This window comes from Anguilla rostrata, chromosome 5 (genome assembly GCF_018555375.3).
Source record: "Anguilla rostrata isolate EN2019 chromosome 5, ASM1855537v3, whole genome shotgun sequence".
NCBI lineage: Eukaryota > Metazoa > Chordata > Actinopteri > Anguilliformes > Anguillidae > Anguilla > Anguilla rostrata.
Genome location: NC_057937.1, coordinates 47,621,333 through 47,645,253, shown reverse-complemented (window position 1 = coordinate 47,645,253; position 23,921 = coordinate 47,621,333). Strand labels below are relative to the sequence as shown.

At 41.0% G+C, this 23,921-nt stretch overlaps 1 protein-coding gene and 1 long non-coding RNA gene across 2 annotated transcripts; both read right to left on the bottom strand.

Moving 5' to 3' along the window:
- Positions 1–1,195: 1,195 nt before the first annotated feature.
- LOC135255493 (uncharacterized) lies at positions 1,196–8,684 on the bottom strand. The gene is made up of 2 exons (XR_010330173.1): positions 8,494–8,684; positions 1,196–3,694 (listed from the first exon to the last, which is right to left on the bottom strand). It is a non-coding gene; the product is annotated as an uncharacterized LOC135255493 (long non-coding RNA).
- A 929-nt stretch (positions 8,685–9,613) lies between these two features.
- Positions 9,614–23,426, bottom strand: LOC135255492 (ammonium transporter Rh type C-like). The gene is made up of 11 exons (XM_064336734.1): positions 23,147–23,426; positions 17,003–17,195; positions 15,357–15,507; positions 15,073–15,220; positions 14,793–14,959; positions 14,329–14,466; positions 13,766–13,902; positions 12,748–12,872; positions 12,374–12,447; positions 11,704–11,777; positions 9,614–10,503 (listed from the first exon to the last, which is right to left on the bottom strand). Exons 1-11 carry the CDS (start codon positions 23,358–23,360, stop codon positions 10,470–10,472), a joined length of 1,455 nt encoding a protein of 484 aa, XP_064192804.1. The 5' UTR covers positions 23,361–23,426; the 3' UTR covers positions 9,614–10,469.
- Positions 23,427–23,921: the final 495 nt, after the last annotated feature.

Here is a 23,921-nt window from a genome sequence, read left to right as displayed (position 1 = left end):
CTTCCCATGACCCTGCTTAGGATAAGCAGGTATAGATAATGCATGGATGGATGGATGGATTACACTTCCGGGCCTCCCCACTGGCAATAAATGACAGCATATAATGGAATTTCTGACCAGATTTCATTGTCTGTTTAAATCTCCAAATGCCTCCTCTTCCCCATCTCCTCTTCTTCTACATAATCAGAATCAAGTCTGCCAACCTTTCCTCCGGTCCCAAAAATCCAAGCATCCATCTAATTATTTATTGTTTTTATAAACATCCCAATCTTTCAGAAATCCAAATGTTATGAGGTTTCATACTTCCTATCTGCACCTGAGTAGTACTTCAATGGAGAAAAAAGAGGCTGGGTTACCGGAGCTGAATTAATTGGCTGAATAATTCAATCAGCAATCATTGAGTACCTTTGAAGGTCCTTCCAAGATCCAACCCTTTCAGGCTCAAAAACAAGTTAATGGGTTCTTTACGATTCACAATAGCGAAACATGTTGGATGTTCAAAGGACACAATGTCTTGTAAATCAACAACCATTTCAAGCCAAAGAAACCAGGTGAGTTGAGTTAACAGAGTAATGAATTGCTTTAACTGATCTGTTCATTGCTCAGTCAAAACAAAACATGGCAGACCCTGAGGGTGTCCAAGACAAGGATGGCAACTGCTGTTCTAACAATGAAGACACTGTTAGATGGTGCATAGCAGAGCACTACCGCCACCCAAATTTAAAAATACAGTGTTTTATCACCAAAAAAAGTCCCTGTTGCAAAGCTATACTACTTTGAGGCCACCGGTTATTATCTATTAGTTTGTTAATATATAGCATTTTATTTAAATAGTCATTTTAAGGAAATGCTTATACAGTGGCCATGATAACATTGAGGGTGACAGACAAGCATTTGCAACATTGGGCCTGTTGCCACCGCAACCCTGATCTGGACTAAGCGATTAGAAGATGGATGGATGGAGACAAACATTTGCTTCCAATTCCAATGTCCCTATGGGGAGACATCCATGTATTCTGCATTACTGTAGAATGGGTTTAGTCTCAGAGAGCCATCACACCCCTCACACAAAATGAGACAATAAACTCCAAAGCTTTACCTCAAAACAAATCTAATGGCTCTGCTCTATAAGGCAGAGTAGGGATGAGGGCAATGACAATCTTTGAGATAAAGCTGGCATGGGAGACAGACTAAACACTAACTCCCATGATCGCTGATTTGAGAGAGGACATTGACTTTGGGGGGCTGGGGGGGTGGGGTTCAATTATAACCAACCGTTTTCTCAGGTTTAAACACACTAAAGACGTCCAGATGGCAGTAGAAAGGGGGTTTAAAGAGGGATGGTTTCACTTTTGTCATCTCGCTCATTGTCTCAGATCTGGCTGTTTTCTGAAGCCATTTGTTGTTGTTGTTTGTTCTTTCCTCTCTCCTCTCTTCCCGCTCTGTAGGAACAGCTCAGAGAGGCTGTGAGCCTTTTTTCCACAGGCAGTGAAGGAAGAAAATTTAAACACTGGTGCTTGTGAACAGAGGCATTGATTAAAGGAGCCTGTCAATCAGTTTATTCCAATCAATTAATCCCCATTAGGACCAGGCCCCGGGCTCTGGTAACCCCCCACATAATCAGGGGTCCCACCTCATCATTAGCTGTAATTCTAGTCCTCTGCCTTTCCGCTAGATTTGTGATTGGGGACTCATTCAGAGTCTGATGGGGGGGATGCGTGCTTGGGATGACCTGAAAGCAGTCCTGATGAACACCCCTCGCTCTCTCTATACTGAGCAGATGTGTTCCTCCATTGATTTCCTGCCTCATTGTCTTCCCTCCAATGAAAAGACTCTGCGTAGGTGGGCAGGGCCACGGCTCCGCTTTCCGCGAGCTGCGTGCAAGTTGCCGTGGCAGCAGTGCGGTGGGTGTGCCCAAACGGCCCGTACAGTATACAATTCAGCACTCCAAAGAACACAGATGTTGTGAAATGCAGCTGTTGTTTCTCGCTGAAGTTCTTAATGGGAAATCACTGCTCTGCAATTTCAGAAATTCTGAAATATTTCAATTTCCACATTGTTTTTAATAATCATTCAATTAGCATTGAGAAGAAATTATGAATACTTTCTGATACAAAATGTCCACAAACATGCTAAAGAGCTAAAACCATAGACATTCCAGATTCTGCTCTGTTGTTTACATACAATCAGCTCAGAACTGCCTCATCCTACACATTATTCAACAGAACAGTGCTTCACAACGTTTCAATTTTTTCCCTATTACGTGAACACCTGGGAAGGGCCAAGCTTAACCACAGAGACAGTCAGCGAGGCATTCCTTTTCCCACTGAGTATTTTCAGCTCCAACAAATAAACACAACAAGTAAATTAGAAACTGTCAGAAGTGGTTAATCGTGAACCAGGTGAAACACTAAATTCCCACAGTATTACATGAGGACATTTCTGTCCAATGAGATTCTCACATTCTTTCAATAGCAGCCACAAATATTTCTCCTCTCCTGAGAAGTTAGCGAAAGTAAAGGAAAATCTTCAAATATAGGAGGGCCAAGAGAATCGTTTAGTATGAGTTCTGTGTGAGAATGAAGAAATCAGTGGTAAAACGTCACTGTTAATCAAATTAAATTATGTATTTTGTTTCAAAGCTCTAATGTGTGTCATGATAGTGTTTGAGGACTCCCCTCATTTTCGATGCCGTGGAAAGCAAGAGCTTCACAACAGGCAACTATGCTAAAAACAAGTGCAGCTAATTATGAATTCCGTCATGAGTATTCCACAAACTCACAGGCATCACTGCTTTTCCCCCGTGTTATGCCTCTTTCTGCTGAAACTAGTCTGGATAGGTTTCCCATTTACATTTTCAACATGTCTACTACCCTCAAACTCCTCAGTCCTGTCAATCAGGTCAGGTTGATTGACTGAGAAGGCAAGCAATCAACTCTCCAATTAGCAGCTATTATAAGACGTCTCTTTCACTCCCACACTCCTCCTTTCACTGGTGGCCTGATGCAGGTGGATCCTCTAATTGGATGAATCTTTCAGCTCAAGCCCCTCACACCCCTCTTTCATGTCTCTGCCACCGTCCCTTTCATGTGGCCATTGCCATGCCTCCGGATTCATTCTGAATGGGATGCTTCTCCATCGTCACCCCTCAGAGCACCATTGTTCCCAGGGTCATGCCCCCCCAGGACCAGACCGATTGACCCCCAACCTAAGGATTCGTGCCTAATGAAAAGGAGCTGGATTGAGTTTTAATAAGGTCCAACGTCCATCCCTTTAAGTAGGTGATGAATAAACATGAGGGAAGAGTGCCTGTGAAGAGCAGTTAGCGCAAAACTAACAAACAAGCGATAGAGAGCAATTGGAAGGTCTTTCAACAAGGAGACCTATGGGAGGGAGGGTATTAGCATGACAAGACCAGGTCAGGTTTGGGACGGCTTGTCGGTTTGGGGGGGGAGCATCCTTACTTGTTGTGGGCAGGAGTTCAGGTTGCACTCCTCACCAAATTGGGAGCTTCTCGGTTAATTGGAACACTTGTCCCAGCATCCAGTCCCTTCATGGTGTTGGAAAGGAACGACACAAAGACACTACAAAGCCTCCTTTATAGCGAAGGCAGGGGAAAAGAGGATTTCCAAGGTCGGTCCTGGGAAAGACTGGGCTCCATTTTTACTGATCATCTTCTCAGATCCACCGGTCTCTTTGGGGCAAAGAGGAATTCACAGTTTTACCATTAGACCTCTCCTGTAACGTACAAATTTTTGATATATCCTAAAATATATAATTTTTTGAGTTTCTTCATTTCCAAAAGTTTTCCACCACCATATTGGTACATAATAATACATTTCTAAACCCAGTCGTCATAAATAATCATTTATATATAAACTACAAACGGCAAAAAGTACTGTCTACAAAACTGAAGACAACAGTACAATAAATGAAATCTAACAAAGGTTTTACATGAGAGTAATAGCAGACAAAAACACAAAAAGGCAACAAATGCATCGAATGTAAACACAGGCCCCACACATTTGTATTGGGAATTTGCTTGTTGGAATCAGGCAAATAAAAATAATGCAATAAATCCACTGACCAGCCAGTGATGAATACATGCTTAAGGAGCTCTCAAGCGCTTGTTTGTTTTGTGTTTTGATTATTAATAGAAATATAATTGCTTGGGTTATATACTGGAGTTTTTTTTAATTTGGAGCCAGACATTTTAAAACAGGTACATTTGTTGGACCCAGAAAGTGAACCCTGGTTTCCCACCCCACCGTGACATTACTACCTGACTTAAGTCTCTAAGCAGGAAGGCAGTGCACCACCACCATATTCAATCAATAGCTTGGCTTGGCTGCCAAGCTCTTTCCAGCTACAACTCCCTGGTAAACACATAATTGCTGCACAATGCCGGCTAAGCTCTAGCTTACGGCTATATGAGCCCATAGCTGCACAAATAGCCTGCTTAGCTACCTTTATAGTAACTTGATTGGCATTTGTGTTAACTTGTGTTAACTCATGACACAGGCACCAAGTGGTAAATTCAGTCCATACAGGAGTGGCACTCTTAATGCATTTGTGTTCTGTCATTAAGAGACTAACATGTTACTGCTGGCTTGTGCACTTATACACCATCTCATATTTGTACTGACACCTTTTTTGAATTAACAGTTGGGGAATTTTGAGGGGTACAATTCCATAATGAGATAGTACCAACTCACTAGCTGTTCTTTGCTGTAGTCTTTCCAAGCCAAGAGACCTGGTACCTTGTAAGGACATCTGTTTTGCTTACAGCATGACATGTATGACAGCATGCTTCCAAGCTAGATGTCACTGGGTGTTATTGGTGAAAAACAAAATCACAAATACCTGGGAAGCCTCATAGCTGCTCTCCAGTGAGACCTGTTGTTCTGATAAAACTGGCTCATAGACCAGGAAGTCAACTCCCAGGAAAAGTCAATATCTGGAAAAGCTCCATTATTGTTTCACATAAGGAACACGTTCAATTGTCCCCCACTTATCTTATGTTATTTGACTTAAATGAAAACTAAATCCAGCTTTGATATCTTTGCATTTCCTCATGTGTTGCTTCATTTCATGTCAACTCAAATATCACAGCTGCCAGACCCTTACTTTTCCACATACGTGTACCAGGTATTAGTGTAGATTTAATCTTTAAGTCTCTGACAAACATTAATATTACCTTAGCAAACATGACAATTCTGGGATACTTTGATATAATTCTGTGGAAGACAGTGAATGCTACAGAATTATTTTTTATCTTTAACCAGTGCTACAGAAGATAATGCTGAGATTGCTTATATCTGTCATATCCCAGACCCTGCTAAATTACCTTAGCTCTACGCTCTACACAGAAAGGACAGAAAGGTAGATTGCTCTCATAGCCAGAGTTTGTTTGCTTCATGGGCATAAATGAATTTGGGGCTGAGACATACTTGCACAGCTATGTGAGTGATGGGCTATTTCCACACCCTGGCTTCTGCCTCTAACACAAACCCACCCAAACACTGTGACATCACCAGTGCATCCCTTACTCATGCTCTACCATCTTTTCAAACAGTGACTCAAGCAACAGAGCCAAACGAAGGTGAATATTTTCATTCTACCGGAACCACGGATATCGGTTTTATTACAGCTCTCTCTGCCCTTGTCTCAAAGAGGATACATAACAGAGCTCTGAGTCCGTATGGTCTTAACCAATCAGCTCCAAAAAGCGATATAATTACCCAAGGTCAGGAAGGAGAAGAATTGGGAATAAAAGACACCCACCTCCTCTGCTATCTGCCCCATCCCCCCTACAGCATCAACAACAGGCCAATTTGTCCATGAGGCCCTGTACCGACGCCCCCCACGGAGTTATTTAGCTCCTCTCCTGCACTTCAATGGCAGGTACTGATTAGAGGGGCAGCCACCACCCCGCCTCACCCACAACCCCCCCCCCCCACCCCACAGCTCCCAAAAAAAGCCCCCCTCATCCCGGCAATCTTTAATCTGATTACAGGCTTTCTACAGCTTTTTAGACAGGGCCAGCCGCGAAGGACAATGGCAGGCCAAGTGGTCTCACATACAGTCTGAGCGCTATGTGATCTGAGTGAGGACCACTCTTGCTTCTCTTTCCCCTGGCAGTCCTTTTCAGGCCGGGCTATAACAGAGGCCTGCCCACCTGCCTGCCTGCCCGCGCTCCTCGGAGAAGGGGATTAGCCGGGACATCTCTGTTACATTCGGGCCCCCTCCTTCTCACGCCGTCCACCTCCCCACCCCCTGCAGCTGTGTTTGATTAGCCAGAAGAAGGGATTTGACCCCAGCTCTGTCTCTCACTCTCTCAGTCCCCCTTCCCCCCACTCCCGCCCATGGGAAAGCCATATAAAATCAGTAAAATCACTTATCCGCCCACCCCCCTGCCGTCCACCTAATTTGTACCTTGTAATCCCCTAAACCTGAGATAGCTGCCCTGCTATTTCCCTGGTCATGGTTCTCTTGTTTGACTTTCCTCCTGTGAGATTAGGAGATCTGGAATTCTTCTAAAAAACTAAAAAAAGCCAGTGCAGGATGCTAAAGCTAAGCTAATGGATATGTACAGTATATCCAGTCCTAATAAACAGAGGCAAAGCACATAAGAAAGACAACTTTTTGATCAATCATAAGGCCGTGAGAAATAATCTAAGCACACATATGAATGAATAGATGGCATTATTTTTAGGACTAGAGAATACCAAAAGGCATACAAGCAATTTATTATACGAACTGCTGTCATAAATAAAATGTAGCCTATATTTTTACAAGTGTACAATTTGTCTGAGTGGTCCTGGAAAAATAAAGTATTGAGAGCTACGTAATACATACGCATATCACATTTTTATTTTACAGCATTAATCAAGAGCAAGCTAAAAATAAATAAATAGCATTTCAGTGGCAATTTGATACAGCCAACAGGACAGGAAGTTGGCAGGCACAAAGATTCCCCCTTTAACGTGTATTTAAAGATCATTAAATGTCATGGTGATTGATCAGGAAATGGCAATCTATTGTCTGCTCAATGTGGCCCCTCCATCAGCCCCCATTACCATGAGAATGCTGGGACAGAGGACGACGAGGGGTGAACTACATGGGGCAAATTACTTTGGACAGCCAGGCTACACTCCCACTCTGACCACAGTCAGTCATTTTCTTCCTTTGTCTCTGCAAGCACAATACAGTCCGCCATCAGAAAATAAACCAGCCATTGTTGATAGAGCAAAGACTGAGCTGAACTGTAAAAATGGCTTAGCTCTTTGTCCGTGTGCACTCTCTGACCTCTGAGCCAATGTCCTGCTGTGAGATCCATCCCATCCTACTCTTTGACCACAACGGGATAGACCCACATTCCTGTGAGGAGAGATCCTGCAAGCAAGCCGCATCTCATTTCAACGCCCAAAATCAATTGGCCGAGAGGTACCAGTTATATTTGCAGGTGGCCATTGACAGGAACACGAGTCGCTCTATTGGGAAGTGGCCTCTGCCTTCCAGAGACTCGAAAGAGAAACACTGAAGGCCCCTGCCGTGGTCATCTCAGCCAGCGGAGACAAGGGTGTAAGGTGGCCTGACCTCTGACCTCCAGCATGTCCAATCAACAGGCTATACAAACAGCTTTAATGGGCGTCAGCTTCCCTTGTCAAACTGCGGTCCCAGAGCAGCACAAGGTGGTGACCTTGTTAGACCAGTGAGACACGGTTATGTGAGCTCAACCGCCCACTGGTGTTTACCAGCTTCACCGTAACACATAATGCATCGCATTAAAATGAGTGTTCCGGGCCAAATGGAGGCTGGTAGTGTTTGTACAGAAGGGAGATCATGAAAGGGGGGTTCAAACTGATTTTAACAAATTAAAGCTTAAGTTCACTTCTTGTGTGCTTTAAAGCCCCATATCTTAAGCTGAGTGAGGGGAATGAGTCATAGACAGTGCCCTAGGTTTCGTTTGAACATTGGGGGGGGACATTAAGTGGGGGTCTGGGGGTCCTCCCCCAGGGAATTTTGAGCGTCAAACACTTCATTTCCTGCATTCTGGTGAATTTTTATGCACCGATTTGAGCATTTTCTGCATCAATTTATGGTGGAAATGTAAAGGAAAACACAAAATTCAGGGGGACAAATACACATGTTCTAAATATTGAGGGGGAGCTAACGTTAAAAAGAGATATCGATAGCTAAAACAAACTTGTGATTTTACAAGACGTGTCCATAACGTTACACAAAACATTGGCTAAAATACTAACACTGCAACATAGGGAGTCACGTTAATTCGATGCTTAGCAACCGAGTGCAGCTATCGCCAGGTAGTTTTCTGAGTTAAGCGAACATCACATTCAGATAGTGTACCGACAGCTATTAACTAGCTAGCTACTTATCATACTCAGATATCACAGTTCATTCATTAACAACTAGCTAGCTAACATTGACGTTAGCTGGCATATTGATAGGTAACGTCACAAACAAGATTACCGTTACCGTCCTTTCCAACCGCTGTGAGTCACTGACTTTAGCTGACGTTGTCATAAAAGTTTTCCCGACCGTGAAAACTGCCTGGCTTGGTTACATTTTGGACAGATGCTAGTGGGTAAACTAAATCATATCGCTGTTTCAGTCGCAGAACGTTCGACACAAGCAAAACCGCAAGTGCTATCCTAAAATGTATTCTTGCCATTTTTATTTTTATAAGGGTTATGGGAAATGAAGTCCATATTATGATCGGTTTAAGCAATCACCTCTAATTGTTGACTACATATCCCATGTGTGCTTTCGTAAGCTCAAACTTTTCGTGGCCATGGGGGTAAACCATTGCTCCTGTGTGAAGAGGAGTAAACCATTGCTCCTGTGTACAGACCTTTCCATAATTTTTAAGTAATATTTTATTGCTGTTGGCGCGGGGAAATTTGATTCTTTACAAACATTGGGGGGGGGGGGGGGACACGTCCCACCCGGTTCCTACACCAATGGTCATAGATATCAGTCACATACAACCATCTAACATAAACCAAAATAAAAGCACACATTTGCATTTTCCAGTGGGGTGTAGAAAAGTGCAAATTACAGTATGAAGTCCATACAGTACAATACTAAGGCATGGTGTTGTACTGTCCTCTACTACAGTGATGTTTGGTAGGTACTGTGCTACAGCCAGTCATCCGGCTTGATGCTAGTCATCCTGCAAGGCTATTGGCATGCCAAAATCACCTCTTCCAGAACAAGGAGAGGCCAGGAGGGATGAATGGTTGGAAGGAGAAGAGCTGAAGAAGTGACGTTCGCACGCTCATAAGGGTGCTTTTCGTAAGGGACGTCATGCAATCTAATGACTGCATGGAATGCTAAGGGACCGGGTGAATGTGGAGCAGTTTTCATACCAGAACACAGAAATAAATAATAAACAGAGGGACTGGAAAGACAGGACACACTAGATAGGCTAAGGAGAGCGAAGGGGTATATGTAACAGTACAAAGCTGTAATTAACTAAACGCCATTTGGAGACAACTTGCAAAGCAGATGAATCTGTCCTTTGAAAAAAGTGGATTTAGGCAACATTCATTATAAAGTTAATGGGAATATCACAACAGCAGATTCAGAGTTAATCTGAACAAACATATTACATATTTTATTTTTTTACAAGTGAATAAAAGTGTCCACAGGGAGATTGTTATTTTTTCCACATTAACATTGCATAGACATAATGCCAAATGTCAACACAGAGTTTGAATTACAAAAACAAAACATACAACAAAAAAGTGCCATTGGGTTGAGATGGAAAGAAGAAATGGCTGATTATCACAATATATCACTAAAATGTATAATAAATCAATTGGCAAATAAGGGCAAAATGATTAGAAATATTGGAATAAGAGCATGTATTTATGTGATAATATTTTAAATAAAGTCTATTGCGATGTTTAAAAATCACCTTTGGCCATGGATTTAAATTATAAGTTATATTTCACATATATACCACTATGCATTATCTTAACAAACACACAAATGTCACAGTACTCAGAGTAAATACTCAATTTGTTGGATGCTATAAATCCATTCAGGTCATCAATACAGAAAGATGAGAAATTAATACAAAATATCTAATTGCAGCCAATAATTGTTACCCAGTCTCCAAAAATATGAATGTGTGTGTGTGTGTGTGTGTGTGTGTGTGTAATGACAAAGCGAAAAGTGCTAGAAGTTATCACAATTGTATTTTACAAAATAATTTTAAAACCTTCATTTAGAGCATGTGAGTAGAAACAACAGCCTGAATTATATTTAAATTCAGTATTGATATTAAATATTCATATTCATATTTACATACTCATGAGTGTGTATATATACATATTTAAAAAACTTGTTTTGCTTTCTATAATGTCCGTCCTTCCGTTTCTTCTCAGTGAGGGACACAGGCAATGTGGTCCAGCCAGAGGGGGTGTGGTCCAGCTACCCCACTAGCTCTGCTCCACAGAGAAGTTTGATGCAGACCTGTGAGCAGTGGAGACGTCACTTACAAATGAAAAGTTTGTAGCTACAGCCTCAGCCCAGCGGCTTCTAAGCCTCTATAAACACACAGGAGATTTAACCTTTCCTGGAAACACACTGTGCTCATCAACAGTAAAACTGCAGTGTTGTTACTATGAACAGGCACATTTTTTAAGCCAAGGTCAGAACTAACTTGGTGCAATTTTCTACAAAAAGAGCCATTGTTCATGTTTTCACAACTCAGCTATACAGTAGTAAAAATAAAATGGAAGTGTGCAATAGGATATGGTTGGTGAAAGGTAGATTCCAGAATATTCAGCAGCACTAAATGATACACAGACTCAATCATTTATGGCTACATGGGCCACATTGGGCCCTGTAAGTCTCCTCAACCATTAGGACACGTATTTTCTGTTTTTGAAGTTGTGATAACTTATATTTTCTCTGATGGATAGCAACATGGATTTACAGCATACAAAGAAAATCGACAGTGCAGGGGGCACAGGAGGTGGGCTCTAGGGCTTCAGCACTGTCCAGTTTTCACATGTGATTCAGTAGTGCCACCTTTTTAAGGGCAGCATTCAGCAGGACCCCTTGGTGGTGCCCTTTTCCATGCTATGAGTACTGCTCTCTTAACTTAAAGTCCATATTGTCGTTATCATAGCTGCTTGTGCCATCTTGTGGTCCAAAAACATATAGCACCCCCAGGAAACAAAAGTCCACTTCATGAGACCCAGTAGTACACCGATCTTACAGGCTGTCAGTGATTCAGGCATTCATTTTACATATACAGCCTTGTTATTATATTATTGTCCAGTGTGCCAACGGGATGTGATAGGTATGCCCTCCACCATATACTATTATCTAAAGTACCCTGCTACCCTTCTGCACTATGTCCACCATGCTCTGCATCTCATCCAGTAAAATAGGAAACACCTGAAATTGCTCACCACTCCTCAAACACACACTTTATCACTTTATCTTAAGCTTATCATGTGCTAAGTAATGTTTCAACCCATCATATTCCTTCCTTCCCCTTACCCCTGTTTACTGGAAAGCTAAACCATACCATACAGTCAACAAGTGAGGTGAATGGAAAAGGTCACATGTGTAGGAGTAGTATTTCAAGCACTAAAGGAAAGCATTACATAACACAACCTAATGTCCCCTTTGCCGGTCAGTGAAACAAAGGAGACCACTCACATGCCCTGGTGCTTATTCATTATGTGGTTGTTGTATTCAAGAACAGGAGGAATGCTCTCCTCATCTTCAGGAACCTATATGGAAAGAAATGGCATTATAGAGCCTTAATTCCAACTCCATACTGATAAAAGGACATTTTTAGCTGAAGACATTTTATTTGGTTCACAACTCAAGTCAAACTTTGTTATTCATTGGTCTGAAGTCAAATTTTTAGGACGTTGAAAAACGAAATTGCATGCCATTTTCAAAAACTACAAAGGTTAACTTCTCACTCAAGGGCTTCCAGCAAATATGTAGGTGATGACGGATTAGATTTGTGGCAAAGAACACGCTGTTGCACATAACTATCGTTCAGTCATTTTAAGGCACAGTCAGTTGATGATAGTTAAGCAGCATTCCCAAAAGAATGTATTGGCCAATTCCTGACAAAGATTTCCTTAAATACTGTATATCCTTGTATCATAGTTTTTTCTTTTATTTTTTTGGTCTCACTCAGAGGTTTAGCAACTCCCGTCACTCATTTGTTTTTACAAAACACACCTCATGAATTGCAAATGGTCATTTCATGGGACCCTTTTTGGGAATACATTTGGGAAAGGCCAACAGCACCACCTAGTGGTGAATGCTGTCATGGCCTGAAGTTTTCTTTTTGTTTGCAATGCGATCTCACCTCCCAGTAGATTTCATCATTAAAGCAGTTCTCGTCTGCCGGGTCTCCCCAGATGGGCAGTTTCAGGATCATACCTGTAGAGATCACAGAGTCAACAGCAGCTCTAGCTTCCGTAATGCACCTCTCCTAAAGAACTCACAGCATATATAAACTTCCAACTTCTGCAGATCTAACAAGTCCATCACATAACTGTTGGAATAGCGGAACAGACCTCAGTGGCACTGGTGAAGTTTCTGGACAGGTAAGGACTTCTATCTTTCCTATCCATTTGAGTACTTTCACAAGCCCTCGTTGATGTTCTCCACTACTGCTCATCACTCTAGATAAGAGCTTCTGTAAATAAGCAAATAAATAACTGAACAACACGCACTCACCGACAAGGATTCCTCCTACAACCCCGAAGGCAATGGCCACGCACAATCCAGCTGCCTGGTACCCCCCCTGAATCCTGGGAGTCCGGTCTTTGAACGGCCCCACAAAGTCAAAGGTGTTGATCAGCCTGGGGAAAGTAACAATCAGGCTCAACTGCAGGCATCCCAAAATGGCAATTTGGAGTAGGTCGGTAAGACTGATACTTCAAGGCATCACTCATTATCACAGTAATAAATGGAAAAGGATGAGTGCCATGACTGGGAGGTCACTTAAATCACCTGCAGCCACTGTGGAACAGCATATGCTGTCAAACATGTACATCATTAACAGTGTCTGGTAGTAGAACAATCTCCTGAGGATTAGTCCAGTCTTATTTAACTATCTCCTTATATGTTTATATAAATGAGGAGTACTCTGTTAACATTGGGAAGCCAGAGCACCAATATGATTGGGTGGTAAATGCTCACTCCCCCTGAATATGGATTTGTTTTTGACACCTGACTGACATTTACGGGCAGGAAAGGTCAGTGACCGTTTGGTGTCATATGATCTGCCCGTATTGCCAGTTTGAATCCAGCATGAGGCATACTGATGTCCTTGCACAAACTTGACTGGCATCATTAATATCTCAGTCTATCTAAATGATCCGTATCAAATGTGAGACACAAAACTTCCTGGACACCTTCTTGACTAAATAAATTACAGCAATAATCAATAAATCAACAAACATCGAAACACATTGCATTTTACTGAAGGATAAACCAAGGAAACAATATTAACAGTGCCAAAAAAGCAGAAAATATTTACTGTAAGAACGAAATACTTTGCAGTGAGGGGCCATCTTAAGATCAGTTTTAGTAACTAGTAACAGTTACATTGCCTCTCAAAGCATCACTAGTCTGTAGATAATGTTATACTGGTTAATATCTGTAGAACAGTTTCCTTCCTTAATGACAAATGATGAAGAAATGAACAATCATTCGATTGCAAGGATGGAGGTAGGCAAGGTTTGTAACTCACCCTTCTTCGCCGTAGACTTCTTTGCTGGCTGCAGCAGCCGTAATGGCTCCTACGATGCCACCGATGACGCCTGGCATGGCATGCAAGTTGTGAATGCCACAGGTGTCCTGAATCCTCAGCTTCCTCTCAATGAATGGCTGCAAAGGCAGAACTGACTTTTAATCCCCTCAACATGAAGAGATCCTCTACACCATCTGTGGCACCTCATTTATTCATACGTGGCACGTGAAATTCAGAAGTTAGTCAAATCACAAGGGTGGAGGAACTGTTCCATCAGTTAGTTTGTAAATGGTTGTTCCGGGGGTTAGTTTTGGGGACAAAAACCACCAAAGCAGTCGAAAAACTTCCAAAGGGAAAGGCTTGTGTTGCTCTAAGAAAAATCCTTTGCATAAATTAATGGCTAAATTCTACATCTCCCTCTGACATGCGAAAATGAAGTCATCCATGGAGTGTAAGTCATGCATTTATAATATGCGATTGGCAGTCTGGCAATCTCAGGATCTGATAACTGAGAACGGGGAGCTCCCAGAAGACTCAGGAAACATGGAGGACCTCCGACTCACTGTGATGAAAATGTAGCCAAGCGTGGAGAGGATGCCACAGCAGAAGCCAACAATCAGGGAACCGTAGGGAGTCAGCATGAACTCCGCGGCTGTTCCCACGGCAACACCACCAGCCAATGTTGAATTCTGTATGTGCACCTGAAAAACAGCAGTAGATATCAGTCAGCCACAGTAAGAATGCAGGCAGCCTTGTGCTGAAATGGTAGATTCAAACAAACCTATTGGTTGTCTTAGAAACACCCCCATTCCCCTTTCAGTCAAAGCAAAGTTCACTTTCTGCTTAGCTTTGAGTAGCATATTTTTGCTAGGCCTGATGTTGCCTAACAGGTGAAAAACAGCAAGCCTGTTCAAGTCTGGATCACAAAGTCAAAAAGAACAGCACAAGATGCACACATTGTCATTTAATAGAAGGGCTGAATCAGTTTTGACTGTCGTGAATGAAGTTGTGAATTTCTGAGCTGTACCATATCCAGCTTGCCCTTCTTCTCAAACAGGCTCGACATGGCAAAGGTGGTGAGGACTGTGGAGGCCAGAGCCAAGTAGGTGTTAATGGCTGCCCTGTGCTGGCCGTCCCCGTGGTCAGTGATGGCCGAGTTGAAACTAGGCCAGAACATCCATAGGAAGAGTGTACCTGTGTAAGGAAGGATTCATTACATACAGAAGTCTCTGAAAAAGCACACACCGCTGTGTGTTCACGGTTCTTCTGTTCAGTGTTAAACTATTCTCTGACCATCGATGACTCACCAACCATGGCGAACACATCTGAGTGGTAGGCTGAACACTGCAGGCGTTTGCTCTGGTCTAAGTTGGGTCGATACAGGACCCAAGAGACGGACAGACCATAGTAACCCCCAAATGTGTGGATGACCATGGAGCCACCAGCATCCTTGGCCTGTCGAAACAAAAGCGGGTCAAAAACATACATGTTCACAGGATAAACACATAAAATACACTTTCTTTTTAAAACACATAACCTTTGGACAGATCCACAATGCAATTCACTTTAAGACCGCCATAGTAAAACTTACATGGATGAGATTAAGAATGATGTATTCCTCCACTGCAAACAGGGTGACGCCAAACAGGGTCATGAGCAGCAACTGGACAGGACTGACCTTCCCCAGCACCGCCCCATAAGCAATCAGGCATCCGGCAACGCAGAAGTCGGCATTGATGAGGCTGGCGAACAGAAAGAAAAGCCTCTGTAGAATGGCAGTGTAACAAGTATCATACACAGCCAGCAGGAAGCCTGCTGGCACACCCCAAGTTCATTTTCATCCTCTCCTGTGGTGTGACGCATAGTGTGCTTTAAGCACATCCTATTAGTCAAATACAAACATGTTTACAGTAAACGTGACAGTGACAGAGATACGCACTTACATAATACCTTTCAGAGAAAAACCTGACAGACGAGATTATGTTGACTCTCCTTTTTGCATAGATTTCTAAACAGCACACAACAGCTAGATTACAGCTAAATGGCTGTGCTGTGAGCAGATACAATAGCCTTAACATGTTTGTCTAACAATGCACCCTGGCCTTAAACTGTATTTGGTTGCACTGCCATTTCATAACATCACTACAAGGGGAGTGCCTGTTCAAAAATGTCTTTGTGGCGACTCCTCTGTAAGTGTAGAAAACACAGGTCTATCTACTAGAAGTAGGTGGGCAAAACAGGACACTTTACAGGGACATATTCATGTAGCATGTATAAATGCTTATTATAAGCTGACATTATTTATGTATACTATATTAAATTATGTGGCATAATAGAAAATGCACAATATCTACAGTTAACAGCAAACATTGGGACATTGGATTTTGTATTTATATATAGCCTATATATATATAAAACGCATATGCTTCAGTTAGATTCATAACGAGGGAATGACTGGTCAGTGAAGAATTTTACAGTTTTTGGCTTTGAAAAACTCCTTTGATGCTTTACCATTATGTTTGGGATCATTGTCCTGCTATAGAATGAAGCGCCGTGCAACCAGTTTCATTCTGCTACTGCGATCCGCAGTTACATCATCAATGAAGACAAATGAGCCGTATCTGTGGCAGCCATACACGCCCAAATCACAACATCCCCACCACCATGTTTAAGAGATGCAGGGGGGAGGTGCTTTGGATCTTAGACAATTCCTTTTGACCTCTACATTTTGCACTTGCCATCACTCTCATACGAGTGAATTTTGTTCTCATCTGTCCGCAAGTCCTTTTTCCAGAACTCTGCGGGATCTTTTCGACTTCTTCTTAGCAAACTGCTATTTGGCCATCTTGTTTTTGCAATTGCCGCCGCCATTTGCTTAAAACCTGCAGCTTTGTTGTTTTAGCGAAATCTTATCGAAACTGTCCTCATTCAATTGAGCTCCTGATGCTAGTCTAACAACAACATTGCACAACACACCTGGAAAACAACTACGACAGCTGTCTCAGTTTTGTTCAATGCAGACATTCTTTTATTTGTGTGCGAGCTTTAACTGTACCAGAGTGGAGCACTAAAACCCAACTGGGACTCAACTCAGACTTCAGGTATACTGTAGTGACTCGACTACAACACTACCCCTTAGCGCTACACATTCCTTGGAAATGTCTCCTGCTTGTGGACTGAATTCTGTCGAAGGCCAAAAAATTAAATCGACTTTCAAAAGATGGCGGTGCTGCTTACTTTTCCACCCCGATTTTGATCTTCCCGTCTGTGTAGTCGAGGGAGTGGAACCAGCCTTGCATCAGCAGAGCCCACTGAATGCCGAATGCAGCGACCAGAAAGTTGAAGCCCACGGCACCGAAGCTGTAGCGCTTCAGAAAGGTCATGAGGAAGCCGAAACCCACAAAGATCATCACATGCACGTCCTGGAAACCTGTGGAGGGAGGGGGTAAGTAAAGGGAAGAATTGCGCAGGCAATCTCATGGTCAGCAACATAAATTCTGTTGGGTCTAGCCTCCATTTGGTCAAAACGGTATCCGTTTGTCCTCAAATTTGAAATAATTAAAGAAAGTATGAAGCACATTTGTTAATTTGTATATTTTGTTATTTTATTTTGACCACCAAGAAATCATACATGACACAAACAGCAGACCCTGAGCATGTGGTTTGCAGTTCTAAGTATTCACCTCAGGCAGCACTCCTAATTTTTGGCCTACTGCCTTTTATTGCATTGGTTTAGTATTCAAGTGAACCTTTTATTTATTTAGTCATTCACTGTAGGAACAATACCCCTTTATGAATATGCCTTCAGTATAAATACAATTGCAAGAATGTGTTCCTAGAATGCACACCCAACAAATGATGTGTGCCCTTTTACCCTCAAAGCTGTGGGCGGTGCATTGTGTTTGGGTTGGATGGAAGCCTTTCTGTACATTACATTTCATAAGATAGGAAAACAAACATAGTGAGAAGCCTGCATATTCCCATTAGTCACATTTGGCTTGGTTTCTCCCCTTCTAAGGGATCATCAAGTCAAGATGACACCTTAGACTATATGTAGGCTATTCACAGCATCAAATAAAGCTGCTGCTACTTGTTAAAAAAACTGGGGTTTTCTAAGGAGAAATATGGGACCAGGATGCAGAGTTTAGGGTGATTGAAAATAACTGCTTTGTTTGCAAGTTTACCACCTCCCATGCTGGCTGATTAGATGAATCATTAAAAAAATTCCCTTGTGATCCTGAACCTGGGCCAGTAAATACAATAAACAGTTTACACAAATATCCACACATATAAAATCATAAAAGAAATTACAATACCAAAGGTATGGACTCTCATTTTCTTGGTTTTAGTTTCACAACATGGAGTCTCTACAGACAGTGTGGTCATTGTTAGTGATTACATAGGCAAGCACAAAAAGTTTTACTTTGGGACTTAATACAGGTCTGCCTGAGTTGTACAGCTTCATCTTTTCAATTTTCCCTGCTCTCATTCAGTAAAGTATCTGTTACACATGTTGACAGACAGGTGCATCACCTCAAACCAAATACCTGGTTTTAGTATTGTATGTTTTTTACAGAAGCACATCTTTTAAATGATTCATGGTTTCCTGTACTGTACTGAATGCCAAATTATATAACATCCTCTAAATACAGAAACACCTCATAAGAGCCAGCAAGGTACCATATCAATAGCCTGTCCTGTTTAGAAAACAATCATTCCATGCATATCTTGCACTCAGAGCTGACAAAGGTGTGGGATTCCTGAGAGGCGATTGCATGCTATTCACCGACTTGGGAGAAGTTACTCATTCATCCACAGGCCAGGGTGGCTATATGATATTTCATCCATCTCTTTGCAACAATAATATGGCATTTCTACCGGGGGAAACAACCTGACGGGATATTTTATACAAGTCAATTGGGGTCACCAAACAAAAACATGTCACATTGACACCACATAATAAAGAGCAACTCATTGTGGTTTGGACAGATTCTTTTGCCACACCCTTAGATTTATCCACAGGTCAAATACAGTGCTGAAAAGAGGCTCAGCAATTGCCACTCTGTGCCAGGGGAACTATCAGTACTGCATGGAGTTTTAGTTGGTATTAGAGACTAGACGTTCTGTGGTTTGTGACAGCACAGATGTGATTAGCACATGCAGCATTTCCAAATCAATGAGTATGAAATGGTTGTCAAAGGGATCTTTGGGTAAATCAGTCAACAGGTAATTAATGAGATTACATCGCTCCTCTCTGAAGCAAAGTGCCAAAATAACATCCCTCTCTCCCTGTCTGAGCAGCACTGTCACCCTGTCACGTTCTGGGTTGGGTTGTGATGGCTGCAAAATAAAAAAGTAAAATAAAAAAGCAAAGCTTCTGCTCTTTGTTGATAGCATCACAGCGTGTTACAATCCTGGATTAGAAGTGGAAAAAACCTTACACTAGAGGCAAGCAAATCTATGATAAAATTAATAAGATTGCAGAATTGGATTGGTGTTGGATTTTGATAGCCCCGTTAACTTGACGGAAAACTGACATATTTCATATTTCATTTAAAACAGCAGATAACAATTATATCTGTGATAAAAGAAAAAAAATTAATGTGAAAATGTTGCCCACTAGCTACCATAAACAAGACAAATATTTTAATAATGTACTTGTATGAGCATTTCCCATTTTACATTGATATTTAACTGTGCATGTTAATCATCATTAATAGATGTATATGTAGATTTTTATGCCCTATAATCTATTACACTCAACCTCAAGACTGGTACCCCAAACTATCACTCCCTCAATACACTAGCAGAAACACTGTACCAACGTTTTCAAGCACATGAACATCTATAGCATGTCTCGCAGAGCGGGTGACTCAATTAACCGTATCTATTATTAAGGGCTTATAGTATTGTCAACCAAAAACCTGAGGATTATGTGTGATGTCACAAACATTGAGAAATATAAACTGTTCCTCTGCTATGTGTAGCAATATATTTTTCATTTATGGGTGGATTATGACCTAAGATTTGATGAGATCTCCATCAGTTTGTAGTCAGCAGACCTACAGACAGACACCATTATTTAGAAATTACAGTTGGGTGCAATCAAGACTTTATGGACCCATAACATGAATGTCTTTCATTTCTTCAAGGTTACAGATTCTGGAATTACAGGTTTTCTCAGATATCTAGTTTCTTTCATACCCTATTGTGGTTGATCAAGCAAGGGCCATCAACTCCAAAGGAAGAAGGGGGAGGTGTTCAGTTGGATGGGGAGTAATATTCCTAACTGCAAAACATACTGCATTTTCATAGCTATGGTATCAAAAAATATAAGTAATTTATACCATTGGGATTAAAATCTTTTTATTGTTCAATACTTATAATATTAATGTGCAATGCTGACCATTTCTTTCCTGTCTATCACGTTCCCTTTGTCATGGCAACGGGACAAAATCTTTTAAAAGGGCTATTGTTCTTAATACTTTCTGTTCTCTATGATATAGAAACCCAAGGCAGCATTATGTTATACATCAATGAAAGGCAAACATTGGCATGCATGCATATTAATTTAATACATCATGGCAATGTTTGATTTAGCTATATTTGCAAGGTGTCTATGATTCATTAAGATGGTTTAGTAAGGTTAATTAGATACAAAATCAGTATGGAGAACTGTTAGCAGCACATCTGGGAAAGAAAAATACCAATTCAGATGTACAGTACTTGTAGATTTAGTTCAGAGTGTGGGATGTAGCACTACTTTGCAATTCATAAGACAGTTTTTTCAACTGAGTAGTTCACCCCCCCCCCTAATAAATACAATGATCCCTGTTAATTTCATTCTAAGAATTAATATGGGTTCAAAGGGATCATATATTCTCTGTGAAAAACAGTTCTTACAGCTGATCTAATACTACAGTAGTCTGTTTTAATTCTTGTTTCTTATTGTGTATCATTGACGTCTGTTGTTAAATTGTTTTTTTTTTACTGTGTTATCCTCTAGGTCAGGTCTCCCTAGTAAAATTTATTCTATATATCAATGAGATTTTTTTTATGGTTAAATAAATGTTGATGAGGTCATCATCATCATATAACAGGCAAAACACAAGATTACGTTAGAACAAAAAATGAACACAATGCAACAAAAATTGCGTGATCCCTGTAATAGATCACATGATTAACTTACTTGGGTATCTGTAGTAGTAGTCATTCTCAGCATCACTTGTTATGTTCTGTGCTCTTTTGTACCCAACCCAACGCGTACTGGACTCCTCATTGTAACGAACGAACACACCGAAAAGGATGATAATGATTATCTGCCACACTAAGGTGATTGCAGGGAGGCTCAGCCGAACATTGGTATTTTTTGGTCGCAAAAAGAAGTCCTTAACGCCTTGTGTACAGTTCCCCATTATTCTCTCAGGTGAAGGTCAATTTTGGTGGAGACTTTTATAGACGTGTATGGAGGTGTGTCTCTCAGCTCATCTGAGTGGTCCCGAAGGACACCTCATGCTACCTGTTACATCACCTGGCTTTCATGCTACAGGAAAGCACCATGCTTGCATATTTGAAATCACTTTTTTCTTTTAAAAATGTTTTATGCATTTGTAGCATACATAGATAGGCCTACATAGCACTGGCAATAGTAGTACGCTTCCAGTGGTAATAAACATGTAGTCTTACTTACTTAAAGGGGCGACATAGCTCAGGAGGTAAGACCGATTGTCTGGCAGTCGGAGGGTTGCCGGTTCAAACCCCACCCTGGGCATGTCGAAGTGTCCTTGAGCAAGACACCTAACCCCTAACTGCTCTGGCGAATGAGAGGCATCAATTGTAAAGCACTTTGGATAAAAGCGCTATATAAATGCAGTCCATTTACTTAAAGGGAATTGTCACAATTTATGCAATGTAGTATGTAATTGAAGAGATAGAAGGGATGGGCTACAGATGGAGGGATGGATTTCATGCAGGGAGGATTTCAAGAATACTGCAGTCAAATCATTTTAGGGGATTTGAGTGTCTTCTGATTGTGTGTTAGATTTTGAACTTCAAAAACAGCTACAATGTTAGCGTTAATAGCTTAAAAGCCTTGACATGGATATACAGTAGAATATCTCCTATTTAAATTTTGCACACTGAATTGTTGGTATGCTTCAGCTTTCTAATGAAAGACAGACCTATGCCAGCATTGCACTGTTCTTACAAGGCTGTATGATCTATAATGACTAACTGTTTCATGCTTCATGGTGCAGTCCTCTATATATCAGCTATGAATTTGAATGACTATAGTCTCAACACCTGCACTTCAGCTATGTTTAGTCTTTTATGGCATGACATTCTTCATCTTGCACAGTGTTAATTTACATTTGTGTTGTTGCTCATTTTTCCTACAGGCAGAACATCCTTGTTTTTGTATGTATGGCCCAGGATGTTATCTTTTTCCCTGTACTTCTTAAAAACTTAAAAGTAGTTGGAATCTGGGTGAATGCATTTTGGCCACTGATAAATATTGGCATTGTGGTTATTTGTTATATCTTATGCAGGGCACAGTTTCAAGCTGTGGAGTAAGGATAATTTATATAGTCTAAGTATCAACTATAGTATTAAGCCCTATCCTAAAGTTCTGCACATGCCCTGCCAGCCATGTGCCAGCCCAATCATGAAATCCTAAACCAGCCACTGATGGAAAATAGCACCCGACAGATTGATAAATAGCAATCACAACTTGTTACAAACTTGGATAGGAAGTGGAATTATGATAACCATGATTTCATAAGAGAAAAAGTACATATTTCAGAAATATAAAGCTGCAGATTGCAATTATATCAGATTTGCAATAAAAAATAATAATAATTAAAAGTGAAAAATCCTGTACACTTGCTGCCAATACTCATTAAAAGATGGATATGTAGATTTTTCTGCCCTAAAAACTATCACGCACAGCCTCAAGAATGGTATTCTTAATTATGATCCAATAAGATCGTAATCTCATGCTCTTTAATGTTTATAAATCAAACTATGCCTGTGTTTTTTTTACTAAGTATACTTTTATATTGAATATCATTCCACATGTCATATAATAATAATAATATGTATTCCCAAAAAAAAATCTGTTCTTTTAGAGCTGACTTAACATACCTTCACACCATGAACCATTGTTTTTAAATATGGTTTGTACTGTGCATCATTGATGTCTATTGTATCATTTATGTTTATTTTTTTTATTCATAGTGCCTCTTGTTCAGGTCGGCTTTGTAAAATATCTTCTACATCTCAATGGGATCAATGACTTGGTCAGCTTCATCATATAACAGGCAAAAGACAAAATAACATTAGCACAGGAGAAGTTGAGTTATCCTTGCAATGCGATTAACTTACTCGGGTATCTGAAGTAGAAGTCATTCTCAGAGTCCGATGTTATGTTGTGCACCTTTTTGAACTCAACCCAGTGTGTATCAGCCTCCTCGTTGTAACGGATGAACACACCGAAAAGGATGATCATGGCTATTTCCCATACAAAGGCGACTGCGGGGAGCCTTAGCCGAAGGTTGGTATTTTTTTGTTGCACAAACATGTCACAACAGTTCCCCATGATTCTCTCGGGTGATGGTCTAACCTGGTCCCGTCAGAAAGGAAGATCTTCAGAAGTCTAAACCCTATTGCATTTTCTGAGACTTTTATAGACATGTATGGAGGTGTGTCTCTCAGCTCATCTGAGTGGTCCTGCAGGACACTCCTCCTCCTCACACATGCTCTACCTGTTATATCACCTGGCTTTCAGGGAACAAGGAAGCACATGCTGTGCATTTGAATCACTTTTTCCTTTTTTAAAAAAAAAAAAAAATGTATTCATGTGTGCCATAAGATTTGGATGCTGTAAAAAGTACCAAGTTATAGACATGCAATTTCATAGTGAAGATGATAAGAGTAAGTTTTCAGTGAGTATAAACTAGTGGTCTCACTGAATTACCACAATTCAATTTAAGTGTATTTAATTTTCTTGTTGATGACATGAAGATTGTGGCACTTAAAACAAACCCATGCCATCACAGGGTTTTCAAGGATACTGCAGACAATAAATTGAAGGGATTTGAGAAATATTTGTGGAAAATGTTAACAAAATACAAAATGAAGAAGCATGGGAAGATGTAAT

Bases quoted from the DNA above. Each gene is read 5' to 3' on its own strand.
- LOC135255492 (XM_064336734.1), bottom strand. From the start codon at position 23,360: ATGGGGAACTGTTGTGACATGTTTGTGCAACAAAAAAATACCAACCTT. The intron at 12,448-12,747 runs GTGAGTGCGTGT...TGATCTCTACAG, and splicing joins TGTAGGAGGAATCCTTGTCG to GTATGATCCTGAAACTGCCC. The intron at 10,504-11,703 runs GTGAGTGGTCTC...CACTGCTCACAG, and splicing joins ATGAATAAGCACCAGGGCAT to GTCTGCATCAAACTTCTCTG.